The sequence below is a fragment of the Carettochelys insculpta genome, chromosome 25 (genome assembly GCF_033958435.1).
Source record: "Carettochelys insculpta isolate YL-2023 chromosome 25, ASM3395843v1, whole genome shotgun sequence".
Lineage (NCBI taxonomy): Eukaryota > Metazoa > Chordata > Testudines > Carettochelyidae > Carettochelys > Carettochelys insculpta.
Genome location: NC_134161.1, coordinates 8,574,978 through 8,593,125, shown reverse-complemented (window position 1 = coordinate 8,593,125; position 18,148 = coordinate 8,574,978). Strand labels below are relative to the sequence as shown.

The 18,148-nt window shown below is 44.2% G+C and overlaps 1 protein-coding gene across 4 annotated transcripts in view; it reads right to left on the bottom strand.

The window, feature by feature from the left end:
• SORL1 (sortilin related receptor 1) overlaps positions 1–18,148 on the bottom strand; it is a 99,623-nt gene that overhangs the window by 21,771 nt on the left and 59,704 nt on the right. For all 4 annotated transcript variants that reach the window (XR_012642556.1, XM_074977200.1, XM_074977199.1 and 1 more), the window contains 11 exons: positions 16,508–16,633; positions 15,955–16,062; positions 14,898–15,029; positions 13,468–13,599; positions 12,536–12,670; positions 9,957–10,112; positions 8,974–9,123; positions 6,505–6,633; positions 4,173–4,299; positions 2,162–2,331; positions 867–979 (listed from right to left, as the gene is read on the bottom strand). Coding sequence is in view for 3 of the 4 variants with exons in the window: in XM_074977200.1 (XP_074833301.1) it covers positions 867–979; positions 2,162–2,331; positions 4,173–4,299; positions 6,505–6,633; positions 8,974–9,123; positions 9,957–10,112; positions 12,536–12,670; positions 13,468–13,599; positions 14,898–15,029; positions 15,955–16,062; positions 16,508–16,633 (1,478 nt within the window). In the remaining variant the exon portion in view is untranslated. The remainder of the gene's footprint in view (positions 1–866; positions 980–2,161; positions 2,332–4,172; positions 4,300–6,504; positions 6,634–8,973; positions 9,124–9,956; positions 10,113–12,535; positions 12,671–13,467; positions 13,600–14,897; positions 15,030–15,954; positions 16,063–16,507; positions 16,634–18,148) is intronic.

The window sequence follows — 18,148 nt, the reverse complement described above, 5'->3', positions numbered from 1 at the left end:
TTTAACACAGAAGAAGGAATCTGCCCCATAAAAAGAGGGGTAATAAGTGTCCTCCCATATGTTTCCATTTTCCATCATCTGCCCCAGAATCGCACTTTCTCATTACTTTTAGGGACCTGGAAAAATATTTACATGATCTTCGCAGTAGCTGCACTGTAACTTCTGCTCTGGTTTGGACTCAGTCTCTCAGCATTGAGAAAGTAGCTCATTTTGCCACAGGTTATGCTCACACTCTGAATTAAGTTTGCTGAAATTCCTTCTCCTCTCCAGTTTCTTAAATTACAAGCTGTGTTGGGCAGGAACTGTCTTTCTGCTTTGTGTTAGTACAGTGGCTAGCGCAAGATAATCCTTGTCCCTGAGTGGGCTCCTAAGGGCTACACTAATACAAATAATAACAAACAGGAATAATACAGGAAAACAATTTAGCACATATTTAAATCTTACGGATTTGAATGCGATTCAATCACCTGCTCACAAATGAACATGTGCAGAAGTGCTTTGCTGAACTGGGATCTCTGCGGAAGGGTTCACACAAGCTGTTTTAAGGGCTTGGGTAGTGCTGAAGCTTCTGGCAGATGGTATAAATGCACTGGAGGCAAATCATACCTCTGCCCACTTCAGTCACACGTTAAAGTACACAACCAGGTTTCTGTGTAACTTAAGGGGGTGCACAAGCCTTGCAAGGAGGAGACTGTCACCAGGTGTGAACAGCTGCAGATAGTTTGGTTCAGAAGGATCAAATTCCCCAAGCCCTAAGCTTGAGACCCTTTGCAGTGAGGAAGGGATCATTCCCCTGGCTGCATGGTACCATGCTCCCATTCAGTTTTGGGTCTTGACTAAGGAGCACATTGCGGAATAATACTTACGATGTACTCTCGGATCAGGCCATGGGCAGAGATGGGCGGAGCCCAGCGGCCGATCACCACGCCATCCACCTCTTCCTTTAGGGACAGCTGAAGATGAAGAGGGGGATCAGGTACTAACAAAGAAACAAGGGTGTCAGTAACAGGCTGGGCACACAGGGGGTCTGTTCATGAGAACCACAAGGGAAAAAAGCCAAGAGCAAAAGCCCAGATATTAGTGAGCAGCGTATTCCCTTCTGAAGCTTGGTTATTTTAAAACCCAATCGCCATGGAGCCTGAGGGCACAGGGGATCAGTGAAAGAGTGCATCCTTTCCATAGAACATCAACCAGCAGACAGCCCTTGGCACTGTCAAGAGAAAGAGGTTTATAATAACCTCTTGCTCATGAGAAGTCAGAGATCCACATGTGGAAGGCTGCCTTGTATGTGCAGGTGCTGAGCTGGAGTGTGGGAGGTGGGGTGTGTGTGGAGGTGGGGGGGGTGTGTGTGACTGATCCTGGCTCTTAACATGCACTGTGCATCCCTTAAGAGATGCTGTTGCTAGAGGTGTCAGCAGGCTCTCCTTGCACCCTCTCCCCTAGACCTGAAATCCAAAGTGCAGACAATGCAATGTTTATTGGAGTTAGTTTCCAACCAAGCATATTGCAAATCCCCCCACACCAGTCAGACTTATCTCAATACTGTGTTGGAGTTTGTTCCCCAGTGTTCCTTTCCACCTTCCGAGCTCTGACACCGCAGAGCATTGCCTGTGCCCCAGTTCTCCACTCCCCTGTTCCCAACTCCTAATTTCCCCCTCCTCCTTCTTGGCAGGCCCAAATATACTTGCAATGCACATGCCTAGCCACGCCCTGTGGTCATGCGCCATTTTTTGGGGGGTCATGGGTCTGGGGCTTCATCCACCCTCTTTCTCAAAGTCAGGATTTTGCCCAACACAGCCAGCATCCAATTTCGTTTGGTACCTTTCCCCACCTCCCATCCCTCGCTTAAAAAGGCACAGCTGCAATGGAGGGCCATCACATTCCTTCCGGAGACCTCTTCACAGAACTGTAAGAGGAGATAGATTTCCCAACAACCCACTGGTGTTGGTTTAGATACACAAAATTACGTGGGGGCAGAGCCTTGAGTCCATGGCATGATGAGAATTAATCCCAGCTAAAGATCTTTTCCCTGGCCTACTGCAAAAGGTCACAGGATACTATTCAGAAAACTCCCATTCAACTTCTCTTCAGTGGAAGCCACTGTGCTGTGACAACCTGACACATCCAAGAACTAAACCCAGGACAAGCAAAGGCCACTTACATCCCTCCGGTGTACGCAGAGTGATAAAGTCATTGGTGTTGTACACTTTGCTGAGGCACTGGACTTGAACTTTAACCTGATAAGTGCAATCCGGCTTAAGGACTTTTAAGACGCTGTTTGCTTTGTTGCTGTGAGTTTCTAAAGTTTTCCAAATGCTTTCCCCAACCATCCTGTGGAAGCGAATGCAGCCACTTAATTCAGGAATTATTTTGGTAAGCAGCATTGCTAGCTTAACCTAAGAGTACTCATCTTCTCACTACACTTTCAAGGCCTGTTTGTTTTTTTGTTTTTTTTAATTAATAAGGGATACGATGAATCTAAAGCGAGTCCACTTCAAAATATGAGTTTAAAGTCCTTATGAGTTGCCACTTTCTGAATTATAACGCTTCCTTAACTTCCTGACCCCTTTCTCTCATGGCCCCTTTGTCTTTCTCTCTGCCATACGAAGACCCAAACAAAAGGGGAAATTATCTATATAAGGCTGGTTGGCCAAATTTAAGAGACAGGATGGATTCTTCATCACTGGGGGGTTTGGATGTCACAACTGGATTTTTTTTAAAAAATAGGTATGATCTAGTTCACACATTAATTTCTTTGGAGAAGTTCTGTGGCACGTGTTATACAGGAGGTCACAGTAGTTCTTTCTAGCCTTAAGAAAGAATTAATTTAGAAAAGACTGACAAATGTACAACGTAAAGAACCTGAAAAACATAAAGACAAATAGTTTTTGTCTAATTTCTTCTAGCTAAAGTCACTCAAGGCTTCGCAATGATAAAGGGTAAAAATGTTTTCAAGAAGAAATGAGATTTTGAAGTTGACTTTACAAGGTGCTTACGGGAGCACCTACCTTAAAACTTATTTCAATCCATCTTGTAAAGTCAACTTAAAAATCTAACATTTTTGCTTGATCGCATTTTTACCCATTATTGTTCCCAGGACCTGAAATAGTTTTTTCTCTAAGAGAAAAAGTATCCGTCTCTATGCTCTTCAGAAAAAGTATCCATCTCTATGCTTTTCAGATTCTTTACCTTATGCCTTTGCCATATAAATCAGTTATTTAAATCACCAAGTGGAAACCCTAATTTAAATAATCTATTTTAAACAGTTTTTCATTTGTACATCAGTTATATTTAGAGAGTGGTGCACACTCATTGGTTTATATAACCATTAAAACATGTTGATTTAAAACAAAATAGATTTGGTACATATATTTACCTTGCAGGCTCCTCTAGACTAATATAAATTTATTTAAGCAACCATATACTTTCATATTTTCAGATTCTTATCAATTGTATACTTTAGTATGTTAGAAAGTGGCAAACACTATACTGACATTTAATTTAACATTTTGTTTATGATTACCATGGTAACTGTAATTTAAACACAAAACAGCATCCACACTATTTTTTACTAAAGCTATCTTGCATATTTTGAATGCACAAATTTCACTTATCAAAACATGTTTCACAATTACAATTAAATCTTTTATTAAACAGAGGGAATAACTGTGCAGTGAGTTGATTAAACATTATTTCAAGCCAGCCTGGGAAACTTTTCAAATAGGCCTAAGTGAACTTAAGTCACTCTTGAACTCTTGTCATGGTCTCTTGAAAATGATAAAGTATGTTATTGAGGGTAACCTGCACCATACTTACAAAGCTTGACCTCAAAAATTAGGTGCATTTCCTTGAATTTTGTTTGTACAGAAAAGTTGCCTTTAACTCAAAGTTTTCGATAGAGGCTCATGTATTCTGCACATTTAATTTTTATTTAAATATTTTAAGAGATTATAAATTTAGGCCTTAACCTATTTAGTATTAAATTCAGATGTCATTTTAAGCAAGATCCTTTTTAAAAAAAACTTATTTTAAATAATATAAATACAGCTGATTCAAATTTAAAAAATGATAGATTTTAGCTACCTCGTGTTAAACAAGAGTTGTCAAAATGAGTTTACTGCTACTCACCTGCTTCATCAGATTAAAAAATAATAAAGATTTGTGCAATTTACCTGTAATATATGATATACACACAGGATGCTGAGGACATTTTTTTAGGTCGGGCCCATGTTAAAGTGACATCCCCCGAGAAATCAGCCATCCACTGAAGATTCTGGACTTTGTACACAATCGTGTCATCTAAGCAGACAAGAGAAAACATTATTTTAGGGAGGAAAATAAAAGCAGTGCTTTACAGAAGTGGGGGGAACAGGGTTACACAGCACAATACGTGCATACAGCTGTGCACTGGAGCATTTGTGTAACTAATCAATGCCCCTGGACACAGCAGCATCTGAAATTATGGAGGAGTGTATTAATGGTTCTGGAGAGGCTGTTTTCACCACTGTCACCTAAGACATTCCTGTTCTACTTGTGGAACCCCTCTGGGTCACGGGTCTCCCGGGCATGGATCTTTTCTGCACCCTTTTCTTTATAAGGCCTAGAACACAGTGGGAGAATGGGGAGGGAGGGTGGTCTTGGGGGCCTGGCAACTGGACTCGGGTGAGCTGGGTTCCATTGCTTCCTTTCCCGCAGACTCTCTCTGTGCTTTGGTTCCCTCAGCTGTAAAACACAGGAACATTGTATTTTGCTACCAGGCATGCTGGGAGGATTTATTCACTGATGTCTGTGAGACTCTTGGATAATATACAGCCTAACGCCGGGCAAGCATCTAGACGGAGGGACCTGGTGCTAACCAGCAGTTTGAAGAATGTGTCAGTATTCTTTTAAGTCACCTGAATTTTCCTCCTTATTGGCGAATGTGTGGGAGGCTCAATGTCACAGGGTAAGCCTAGCTGCCAATCAGATCTACACTTCTGCTCTGAGAAGGGCAGCATGCACTAATGGCTACAACAGGGGACCTGCAATCAGGAGACAAGAGTTTCTAATTCTAGGTAGTGCCCTGCCTCTGTGCTTCACTGTCTCCCTCTGAAACATATGAGGCTTAACCACCCGCTGTCCATGAAGTACAGGTTGAACCTCTCTCGTCCAGCAGCAGTCAGGTCTGAGGGTGCCAGATGAGAGAATTTACCGGACCATTGGAGCATTACCAACTTTTCCACTGCTTACTGGGCTCTTAGAGGACATTTAGGGATAAATTCCAGCTACCTAACACCACCGAACACTGACAGCCAGGACTGGGGGCTGTAAACACCCTTTAAGGGACAGTAGGAAACTTGGCTACACCCACGATAAGTGATCATCTGGATAACTAAAATCATACCTGACTACGGATATTGAAGGACGAGAGTGTGCTGGATTAGAAAGGTTCAGTTAGAGAGGTTCAACCTGTACCTTGTGATCCTCAGCTGGAAGGCACTAAAACTATTTTTCAGCTACCCGCTGTCTGGTAGTTCTACTCTCTCCACTCCCCGCTTCTGTATGTGATCCCACTGCTATACCTACTGGCTACCTTTACATACCATCTGTGTCCTATTTCCCCCTCTGGTCCACTGCTCTGCTGCCTGGCCTCTGAGCTGTGGCCTCCAGCTCTGATCCCAGGGCCCCACTTGGTTTTATTTCTAGTTTATTAAGGAAACTGAACAGAGAGCTCTGAGCTGCTCCTGCTGAAGTTTCCTAATCAGTTGAAAATTAAACCAATGAGCCTGCCTGCCCACAGGGGAGGAGAAGAAATCTCCCAACAGAAAGTCTAGCAGGATAAGGCAATGGTTTTTTGTCTCTCTTCAGCATTCCAGCCCAGCTGTGGGGCTCAGTGACTCCTTCGCCCCCCTGCCTAGGTCTCCTCTCAGAATCAATAGTTAATTAAAGAACTGCAAACTGATTGATGTTCACTACCCCAAGCAGTTTACTGGGGAAATGGCTGAATCCCACATCTGGGAAAAGACAGTGATCGATGTTGTTATTATCTACCAAGAACGGAGTGGGGCTTGATTCCCACCCCCGCCCATCTAAGTGTAACACATCCAGCTCTCGGCATAATGATGGAGAGGATGGGAGGTGCTGCAGGTGTGGGAGAGAGGGAATTTAACTCTGTGCCTGTGGGCCCAAAGATATATTTTCAGAGAAGGATGCAGCAGGCGCATATCTGCAAACAGGCACCCGCTTGTTGGCTGGGCAAATCAGAAAACAGTCCATATCTGTGAGATGCTAAATGGCTCGTATTATTTACCTATGTCTGCAACTGTACTGAGGGAAATTGCGTGGAAGCAGGAATGGAGGTGTCTGATTGTGAACAAGAAGGGAGATGGACCATGTAACTGTGATGAGAGGAGGGTAGATCAAGGTGATTGTGAATGAAGGACAGGCCCCAGTCACATGATTTCTGTATAACGCATGCCACATGATGGACAATGTCAAAACCTCTCTGATAGTGCATTTACTTACCGGTGCAGTTTTTCTCATCGCTACTGTCTGAACAGTCCAGAAATCCATCACACCATTCTGTTGTCTTGATACAGGCCTCCCCGTCTTCACATTTATAACCATTAGGGCAAGACAGTGTGCTGTGAGTAGCTGGAGATGGAAGAGCATTGCATGATTCAAAGCAGGAATGTTCATTCACAAGTTTCCTGTCCTGAACATGTTACACAGTGTTATCAAGCACTGCTACACCATACGCAGCGGTGGCTGCATCTTGTTCATGGGAAAGTGATCCCAGTGTACAAATTGTAATTGCTGTTACTTCCCTGTTGGAACATCTTGCCAAGATCTTTCAGGATGAACACTGCCATGGTATATCAATCACTAACAATGTTGGTAACTAGAATGCACTGAGGGTTTCATTTTCATTCTGTGGTTAAGAGGGTAATATTCAGTAGTGCAAAACAGTCATTTAAAAAAAAAAAAGATAGACAATGTTTTTACAGTAAAAGCTCTGTTATCCGGCATGTTGGCACAGTGGGAGGTGCCAGTTAATCGCATATTCTGGGTAACTAAGAGTTATACTTCATGGAAGGAAAACCAATTTTTCAAAGAAATAGAATACAATAAAATGAATAGTACAAAATAGTATACTGGTGTTCACCTACTCAGTAGTAGTACTGCACTTAAATGTATTTAGGTCAACTTTTCTATATAGTAGGTTGTCTTACAACATTACATATCACTATGGGCAGTGCACACGTATGCCCAGATCACTAAAAATACACTTATCACTAAAACTATGCTGAACATAATTGAATCTTTAATGATTCTACAGTCCTTCAGGGTCATCGTCATCAACATCAATTATTCTAGATGCAGAAGGTGGAGGAAATTGAGCTGAATCTGTAATTACTTCCTGCCACAGCCTTGAAGCTGCATTTTTAAACACAGCCCTGATTTCAGCTTGCTCACTTGTCTTCTGACTTATTTGCCTAAATGTGGAGCACAGAATATGCAATTGTATAACACAGGAGTCAGTAACCTTTCCTAGGTGGAGTGCTGAAATTTGACATTTTGACCTCTGTGTACGGCCTGAAGGCTACTGATACTTTTTGACATCAATAATAGTCCAACTTAATAAATAAATGAAGATGCAGAGCTTTACCATTTAGGTGGTGGTTGGTTGCCATAGCTGGTCTTTTGTTAATCCACAGGCAGCAGGGCTTTGAACAAAAATGCCTTTTTTTTTCTCCTATGTCCTTATCACATTTTACACTTGGCCTGCAAAAACTTGATGTGTCCCAATAGTCCCCCCACCCTTTTTTTTTTTCCATCATGTGTGGAATAAATTTTATTCTGTGCACCAAGGCACAAGCAGATGAGTACCACCTGTAGAAACACACACTGCCAGCTGTGGGCACTCTGCTAATCGGCTGGGCGGCCCTTGAATCTCTGCTGGGAGGCTACTCAAGCACTCAGCTTACAGGGAACACTGATGCTGCCCCCAGTAAAGTCAGTAGCAAACCTTCTATTGACTTCGGTGAGAACAGTGTCACACTATGAAGCTACCGACAACCATCGTATCTTAATTAATGTTTTCTGGTCAACTCCTATAACATTATCGGGGCATAATATTATTACATTATAAACAGTCACAAGCTGAATCTCACTGAAAACTTATTTTTCCACCAAGACAGAGGAATAGACACCCAAGTGTTGGTCTTTTCCTCCATAACAATGCTGTTTCTTTGATGTAAAAGACACATAAAAAAGGGAAGTCTTGTCTAATAGTTAGGACATTGGACAAAGCATCACAGGAACTAGGTTTTATGCTATATTCTGCTATTGACCTGCTGTGTGACTTAGCATAAGTCACTTCCTTTCTCTGGCTCATTTCTACTTCTGCTCTTCGTCTGCATTGTCTGTACAGCTAATAAGCTCTATGGGACAAGCATCATCTCTCACTAAGGGTATGTCTATACTTAATGGAAAACTGACCCAGTCAGAGTCAATCTTCTGGGTTTCAATGAGCACGACTAATAGGGACACGCTAAATCAAATCATCAGGGCTCAGTTGACCCTGGTACTCCTCGTTCCCGCGAGGAGTTAGGGAGGTCGACAGGAGAGTTTCTTCCATTGACCTCCCTTTGTGAGGATGGCCTTGAGACAGCAATCTGAGATACGCTGATGGCAGCCACGCACTGGTCATAGCTAGAATGGCATATCTAAGGTGGACTTTCAGGTCTAGTGTACCTGCCCTCAGGCTGTCCTGTATCTAGTACCATGATGTCCTAGCCTAGGTGGTACCGTAGCAGGGCTAATAACTGTATTTCTGTTTTTACATTAGTAGTGCACTAATTACCCAACAGTGCGCTGCACCGCATAGCACTACCACTGATTTCATAGCACAGATGGGGTTTTTTGGGATCTTGTCCTTCAAGAAAACCAGGCACAGCGAGAACCAAAGTGCCACTGGAAATGAGCACTTACGACAGTTTATTTCATCCGTGCCATCCTGGCAGTCTCTCAAGCCATCACATCGCTTCCAGTTAGGGACGCACTTCCTCAGCTGCTGACATTCAAACTCGAACCGGCTGCAGCGGCCGAGGGAGGTGGTGGAAGGCGTAGTCACGTTGACTGCTGGGAACCCGGAGAAGGAAGAAGAAACCAATCAGCAATCCACATAAGCACTAGCAGAATCCTCACCCAAAAGCCCACGGGCAGTGATAGTGGCTGACAGTTCTCGACTGGTCTGAGCTCAGAATCAGTTTCCATCTCCCCACTCCACTAGATGGCAGCCTCTTCCTGCAGAAAGTAATTAAATCACTGCTGCCTCCTTTGTACAAAACGAAATAGCGGCCCTGGAGCACTGGTTAGCATGCCAGAGTCTCGTTAGTTACTGGAATGTTGCACGGCTGTTGGTGGTGGAGTGATTTGTTTGGTTAAATCCCGTAACAATCGAGATTCTGGCATGCTAGCTAGTTATGCGATCCCTGAGCATCACCTAATAAATTACTTTGTTAATCTTTAATGTGCTAGAGGATTGTTTTGTGAAGAGCCAGACTAACACAGCTTCTAAGTCTGGAAAGCAAGCTACCACAGCATGCTCCCACCTGCCTCCCTGAAAGTCTCAAGTGTCTCTCCCTGGTCACAATCAGAGGATGCTGTTGCTGGAAGCATGTAATAACCTGCTGTCAGCTGGGACTGAGATGTGTTTTCTAAACAGCCACTGCTGCGTGGCAAGTACTCCAGCTAATTCTCAGAACTCAGGGTGAGTGGGCCAAATTTCCTCTCGATACCAATGGATCCAACTCCATGTGAACAAACAGAGTGGCGCCCTTTAACCCAGCATAAAGCACAATAATTTGAAGTCTTTTGAGATTTACATTTGAGACTTTATTTCTCAGGAACACATCTGCAGGGAGAAAGTCACAGTTGAACATAAAACTAAGGAGCAGAAAGGAAACTCTTACCTAAGGTAGGGCAGGCTTCCTCATCTGAGCCATCTGTGCAGTCCTGGTACCCATCACAAACCCAGCTGTTCATAATGCAGGTGCCGCTGTTGCAACGGAAGTGGTTAGGCAAACATGGCGCTGGGGCTGATGTGGTAAAGGGAAAGATCTGTGATCCTAAAAATAAACCAGCGAGAGTTGATCTTACTGGATGTGATCAGAAACATGATGATGTGCAAAAAGCTTTTTCTCTTCTTAGGAGAGATTTCCCAAGGTGTCAGTTGGAAAAGGGGAGAGTGGATGGGGGAGAGGTCATAAGCACAGTATTTTATAGACTAACAGATTTTTTGGAGCATAAGCTTTTGTGGGCAAAGACCCACTTTGTTAGATGAACGTTTCATGTGTCTCATGAAGCGGGTTTTTGCCCACAAAAGCTTATGCTCCAAAAAATCTGTTAGTTTATAAAATGCCATAGGACTTCTTGTTGTTTTTGCAGATACAGACTAACACAGCTACCCCTCTGATAAACGCAGTATTTTTATTCTAGCAGCACAAAGCTAGCTGCCAGGGCTGGACCAAAACATAAAACAAAGTTGAAGTCAGAGACCAGGAACCTGAGGGTGAAAACAGTGATGCATCTTATTTATGTGGTTCTGAAAGGGTAGTCCCTGCATGTCGTAAACTATGCTGCTCCCTAGGTTTCCTGCAGATATTTCCCAGGAGCAGCTTCCAAAATATACGGACCTGCTGCCATATGCTCTCCGTGTAAGTGGATACAGGCAAGCCATAGTCAGGCCCTGTGGCAACTCCTGTAGGTCAACATAGGCAAAGTATGTGTTCTGACTGAGCAAAGAAATCTTCTCCACATCGTAAAGCCTAGTCTGGCAAGTCAGATCTACCTTGGGGGACCCTTACATAGTCTCAAGTGTCCACTAAAGTCAGGTTTTTCCAGAGAGGTGCAAAGCTCTGCTCAAACAGAGCTGACTGCAGCATCAGAGCCTAATCAGGACAGCCCAATTACTTTGTGTGACCAGATAAAGCTGCCAGGAAAGGGTGATGGGCTTACCTGTCTGTCACACAACCTAGCAAGGGTGTCTTCCTCCTACCAGGGGAACTAAGCCAGGGGATAGTCTTTAGGGACTGCAGCCCATGTGGGGAAGGAAAACAGAACGGACATGACTTGAGTTTTCTATTTATCCAACCTTGTGCCTGAGGGAAGGGGCCATTACCAGACACAGAGACCACCAGCTTACAGTGTAGTACATGATCCAAATATCCTGCATGCCCATTTCCAGCCAATCTGTTTAAAAACCAGTTCGGTGACCTCTGTGTAGCCTCCTGTTGTACATGGGCTTAAATTGGTATTGGTATGTCCACACTAGGGGACGGCATCAATTGAAATAAACCTGATTTCTAAACAGATCATGTGAAATTAAGTATATATACCTTCATGTAAATCACCCTGAAGGATTCACTGCTGGATATGAATCTCCTGTATTGTTTATTTAAACAAACGTACTACAAAAGCTGTGTAAGAGATTGCTTTGGCTTTGCGCTACAATCAATGCAAAAATGGAACTTGCTGTTTTGTATGAACAAAGCCACAATGAGGACTCAGCAGAGGGCAAAATACTGTAACTGTGATGCATCAGCTATTTTAAAAACGAGTGAGAGGACAGAACATAAAATAGTCACTGCTCAAGTCTCCAGATGACACACAGATTCAGGGACTGGTAAATAAGGAGGGGGACGGGGCACTAAAAGAAAGCAATTGTGATTGCTTGTTAAGTGTGTCTTAACACAGCTAAAAGTAAATCAGACACCAAGGAGCAAAGAACACAGGCCAGACTTACAAGCTGGAGGGTGGGTGGCTCTGTCCTAGGAAGCAGTGACTACCAATAGACTGGAGTCCTGCAGAATGATGAGATGAACGTGGGCACTCACTGTGAAGCTGTGGCCACGAAGGCTAAGATGTATAAAGAGGGGAATCTCAAGGAGGAGGAGAGGCTATTCTACTTCAGCAGTTGGCACTGGGGCAGGTGCTGCTAGAACCCCAGGTCCAGTTCTGGTGTCCACAATTCAAAAAGAACATTGATAAATTGGAGAAGATTCAGAGAAAAGCCATGAGAATAACTGAAGGACTGGAAAACCCACCTTACACAGAGGGCCATGCCAGGAGCTTGATCTATTTCGCTTAACGAAGAGAGAGAGTAAAAAAGTGGCTTGAACACAGTCCGACGTACCCACACCAGGAGCAAAACTTTGATAATGGGCTCTTTGGTCTAAGAGACAAAGGTCTGATAAGCTCCAGTGGCTCATTGAAGTTGAAAGCAGACAAATTCAGACTGGAAATAAGGTGTAAATATTTCATGGTGAGGCCCATTAGCCTTGGAAGCGATTTACCTGTGACTGCGATGGATTCTCCATCCCTGGCACCTGTTTTTCAAAAAGCTGTGCTCTAGTTCAAAGAGGAGGTAATTCAGGGAAGTTCTAAGGCCTGCGTTCTGCAGGAGGTCACACAAGATGATCACACAATGGGTCCTTCTGGCTTTATAATCTAAGAAATGGCCAACAGGGACATCAGGCACCTGAGCTCTTACCTCCACATTCCTTCTCATCAGACCAATCGCCGCAGTCATTCTCCTCGTCGCATTTCCACCAGCTGGGGATGCAGTGGCCATTCTCACACTGGAACTGGTAGTAGCGCGAGCAGTTAGGGGCTTCTGTTGGGTTTTCTAGCAACGAAGAGCAGGATGTTCGCATGACTCCTCCTCTGTGCACACTCCAGCTGAACCCTGACTAGGGGTGCCCTATAACTCATATAAGTACCACAGTCCGGGGCTGTTGTCCTGATAAGCAAACCGCCCTCCACTATGGTTTTGCCACGGGTATTTACACAGCACCCAAAGCATGCTCTGTGCTTTATGGACAGGTAATAGAGGCAGCCGCTGCTCATCAAAGCTTACCAATGAAAATCAGACATAAGGCAAGAGATGAGGTGGGGTAGTCCAGTAGAGAATGTGACTTACACAGTCCAAATGTGCGGTTGCTTTGTTTGGCTGGGAATGCTTTCCTATGGATTCCAGTAAATAACTACTAACCCTGCTATCTGATATAAGGCCTGTGTCTGCACTGGACTTGGAATCTGTGTAGCAAACATGCTCACATACAGCTTCAAGTCAGCCATCGTAGAGAGAAGGGCCTATCAGATTGTCAAGAACTCAGTGGGTCTGGTTACAGGACTGGCATTCAGAAGCTCTGAATTCTGTGCACAGTTCTGCCCCAGCCTACATCACTACAGCACTGCTCTGTGACTCAGTTTACCTACTTGCTAAATAACGGTAACGATACTGATCTCCTCTGTTAAAACACTTTGAAATGCACAAATGAAAAATGCTACCCATCACTCTTGCTATGAAGTGATGGCAACCCTGCCACGGGGACCACTCGTTCCCCTAGGGGAAGAGAACGCTGTTAAAACTCAAATAAGTTGGAGGTGGGGTTGGAAGGGTTAAAGATCCTCTCTACTCACCGCAGTTTGCTTCATCTGAGTAATCCCCACAGTCATCCATTCCGTCACATTTCCACACCAAGCTGATGCACACACCATTCTGGCACTGGAAGTTGAACTGGTCGCAGGTCCGGTGAAACTCTGGGTCTTGGGCTAAAAGGGACAAAGCGCCGTTCAAGTAGTAAAAAAGCTGAATCCAGTTGTTCTGTCTGAGAGCTTTAGTGAAAGGCTCAGAGTTTGGCTAGCTGCAGGGCAGGGCACTGGCTCGTTGCAGAATGCACAGACTCAGGCAAGATTCCACTTCCTCGTGCATCCTGCCTGCATGGACTGACACTGCTTGACACAGACCATGCTGCTAGCAATCTTTCGGAGGTTGAGCAGCTTTCCACCCAGGCAGGTGGCACCCACTACATTCCTTCCAAGAGCTGGAGTATACTCCTTACACAGCAAGTCATAAAAGGAACACTAATGGCCGAGAGCTTGAAGGAAGCATTTTCTGCAGGCAGAGAAGCCCATAACAGACAGCCTCTGCAGCTTTCTCGGAAGTATCTGGCACTGGCCATTGGAAGAGAGGACGCAGTACCAGATGGGGCACTGGTCCAGTCTGTTCATGCACAGGTATACACTCCCCCAGCTGCCCTGGGTGGCCTTACACCGACTCAGCAAGAATGTTCTGTGGGAAAGGTTATACCCACTGGCTCCAAAAGCAGCTTCTGGTTAGAAAAGGCAGTGGAGAGACCTATGGGCTAAAAGCCCAGCTTTGTCACACATGCTGGTGAAACAGTGGGTCCTACTGAATTTGGTCTATAAGCCCCGAGGGAGACAAAGTAATTGCTTGGGTTTTGGCAACAACCTTCCCAAAACAGCAACCAACAGAATCCTGGCATTTGCATTTCAACAAAGTGGTACTTAGATCACTGGCATCCAAAACGGGCCTGATTCAAAGGAACACACGAGGGTCTTGGTATGTCACTGATATCAGTGTTCCCTCAAATTTTTTCCACCCATGTGTGGAATACATTTTCATGTGCACTGAGACGTGCGAATGTGCACCACTCATAAACAAAAACCTAGCTGCATCTTCCCTGAGAGGCCATACAAGTGCTCAGCTTACAGGGAACGCTGACTGACACCGTCCAGCACTGAGATGCTAAATCCATCAGCGCTCTCTCTAAGGATACTGACTTATTCCCTTCTGATGCCTCTTCAGAGTGGTGCAGCCTAGTGGACGGAGCAGTGGTCTGGGGCTCTGCAGCCTGGAGTTCTACTCTCAGCTTTGCCACAGGCCTGCGGGGTGAGGTGAAGCAAGTTATTTCACTGTCCAATGCATCTGTTATCCTCCATGAGAATAGTGTTAACTGATCTCCTTTGTGAAGAGCTTTGAGCTCGACTGATGAAAAGCCCCTGGTATTTGGGAACTACTAGCATATTGGTATTACTGTCCCACTTACAGCATCCAGCATAGTTGGCATCTTCATCTGAGCCATCCCGACACTGCACAATGCCATCACACACCATGGAATGGAACAAACACTGCCGGCGGTTCTTACACACAAAGTCCATGTAACGTGTGCACAGGGGTTCTGGAGGAATAAAAAAGGGATTGCAAGGAAATGCCAGCATTTCAGCACATGACGAGAAGAAACCTTTCTACAGCACCTAGCACAATGGGATCTTACTCCGCAACAAGAATATTACATGCTACAGTAATAGAAATAACAAGAAGAAGTCCTGTGGCACCTTATAGACTACCCAAGACCTTTTGCCCATGAAAGCTTATTCTCCAAAATATCTGTCAGTCTATAAGGTGCCAGAGGACTTCTTGTTGTTTTTGAAGATACAGACTAGCACGGCTACCTCTCTGATAGAAATAACAACACTATACACACACAGTTCTGTTGCTTGACATATGTGTGCTTAACCACTCTCTGTGACTTAGAGAGACAAATACCATAACTAGAAGTTATCAAGGCCTTGATTATCTTGATGACTAAGAATACAAGCTGTTCAGGCTTATCTGGTGGCATGTGGTAGGGTGAAAGTTGTTTGCAGTAAGAGTGAAGGAGGACTCTACCCCCAGATGGCCAGGAGAGCGAGGGGGGTCTTTGCTTTTCTGAGAACAGGGGTCAGCAACCTTTCCGAGGCAGTGGGCTGAAATTTGACCTTTGGACCTCTCTGTACAGTCCGAGTGCTGGTGATACTTTTGAAAGTTGCTCATAGTACTACTTACAACAGCTTCATTAATAAACAGACAAAGATGCAGAGCGTCACCGTTTAGCTGGTGGCTGGTAGCATTAGCTGGTCTTTTGTTAATTCGCAGGCAGCAGGGCTTTGAGCAAGCTGCTGGCTGCATGGGAGAGGAGAGGCAGGGCTGAGTTCCCATGTGACGTGCCTCAGCATGTGTGCTGGGGGTTGCTGACCCCTGTCTTAGAATCACAAGGTTCACTTCTCTTCTGGAGGGGGATGCTATATTTGGCCGGCAGCTCCCGAGCCCCTGTGTGCACTCACCGCAGTGCTGCTCATCAGAGCCGTCGGAGCAGTCGTGCAGCCCATCGCAGTGCTTGCTATTTGGGATGCAGGTTCCATTCGGACACTGGAAACCGTTGCACTTTTTTTCTAAAATTCATTTTAAATAGCAGCCTTCAGTGGGGAAGACCATCAGGCCAGGTGAACATAATTAGGGCTTTGTTTTGCTTGTTAACACAGAATGACAACATCCCGGGGGACTCAACAACCTGAGAGAACCCTCAGGATGAGCTGCACCCTTTGCCCACATTGTTTATTGAGATGGGACGCTCTTTGGGGCAGGGACTTCGCACGCGAAGGGACCCTGGCTTTGGGCAAGTGCCACAGTAAACCAAATATTAGCGATGGCCAGAAGGATATGGGTTTAGGGCTCCCCATGTTTGGTGATGTTCTGCTGCATACATTTTAAGACTGACAGAGCTAATTTCCATTCCACAAGACCTTGGGCCAGTGACTTAGACCATAACAACCATTAACACCCTATCCCCATCTCCCCCACATACACACACCCCTTAGATGAGACAAGAGCTCTTACCACACTTCACAGGGTCCTCATCAGAGCCATCTTGGCAGTCGGCATCACCATCACACGCCCACCTCTGGGGAATGCAGTGCCCATTGTGGCACCGGAAACTGGAGGCTTCACACGTATGGTAAACTGCTAAAATCGAGAGGAAAAGGAAAGCATTTACTGACATATATTGATTTCAAGAGGCAATGAACTGGGCTCCAGACAAATAAACCACCGTTCTTTGCGTTTGTTATATTTGTGAAACATTCAAATGTATGCTCCCATGCATATTGTTGTTGTTAATAATAATAATAATAATAATAATAATTAATAATAATTTTGTGGTAGCATCTGGGAGCTAGAGTCTCCGTTGTGCTGATTTATCATCCTCTACTGAGTGTCAGAGCTCTTGGGCTCTATTTGGCTGGGCTACTGACTGAGCAAGTCATCTTGTGCCTTAGTTTTCTCATTTGTAGAATGGGGGCAAAATTACCAACCTATTGTATCTCATAAGATTGCCTAATTAATTGATTAATGTATACTTCTAATGTTCTCTGAGAATCTCTGGAGTGAGCCCTTTCTCACCTTTCCATTCCCTTAGATCAGCTGACAAATACAATGACATCTGGCCCTTGCTGACACAGCAAGTGACAAATCATGCTAAGCTGGTACCCCTGCCCCACAGTGTATGAGGGATGATACTTCCAAAATGGTTTTGAGTGCTGTTGGCCAGGACAATCTGCACACAAGTGTTGGACCTGGCACTGAGTGTCAAAAAGAGAACTTGTTTGTATTTTAACTTATCAAATATATTAACTAGATTTTTAAGGTGGGATTTTCAAAGATTCCTAGGAGATGTAGGCACCGAATTCTCAGAGGATTTCAATGACATTTGCGCTCACCACATTTCGGCTCTCACTCCAAAAATATCAGCCTAATTTATCTTTTAAAGAAAAATCATTTTGGAGCTTAAGAAAAAAAATCAGGCTAACATGAAAGAATACTCTTCCTTATCTAGCACAGTAACGTACGAGTTAATTAAATTGCGTTACTACATTTTTATCTTGGCTAGTGACATGCACTTCCAGATATTTTAAAATACTACAGTCATCTGACACTAATGTTCTCTTAGGTATTCACTGTGAAATGGAATTCTTTTCGATGAGAGCAATAAATGCTACCAGCAGAGGCAGACAACGTGTCTCAAGTAACAGTGATTCTTACAGATCATTTAAATTACAAGATTAAAAACAGATATACTTCTAGAAGTAGGTTCACTTCTTCCTCTAGTAATTCTTGCTCAGAAAGTCATGAGCAATCAGTGATACCAATACATATGTCCTTTTACACCCACCCACTTAGAATACCAACTACTGGAATAACAGTTCAAACCACATATACTTGAAGCAGGTGAAATTCAGTTTGGATTTAGTAATTGCGTATGTCCAAATTCTGTGTTTATGGCTTATGCATAACTCCTGCTGAGACAAAAGGGAGTTTGCTGAAATAAGGTCTCTTGAAATTGGTCCAGAATCAGGACATTTATTGTTTAAAAATGTACATGTTTGGAAAACTGTATTTAAACACTAAGGAATTTACATTGTATGTCTTTAAGGCTAAGAGACCTTTTCTGATCATCAAAGCTAACCTCCTGCATAACTAGGC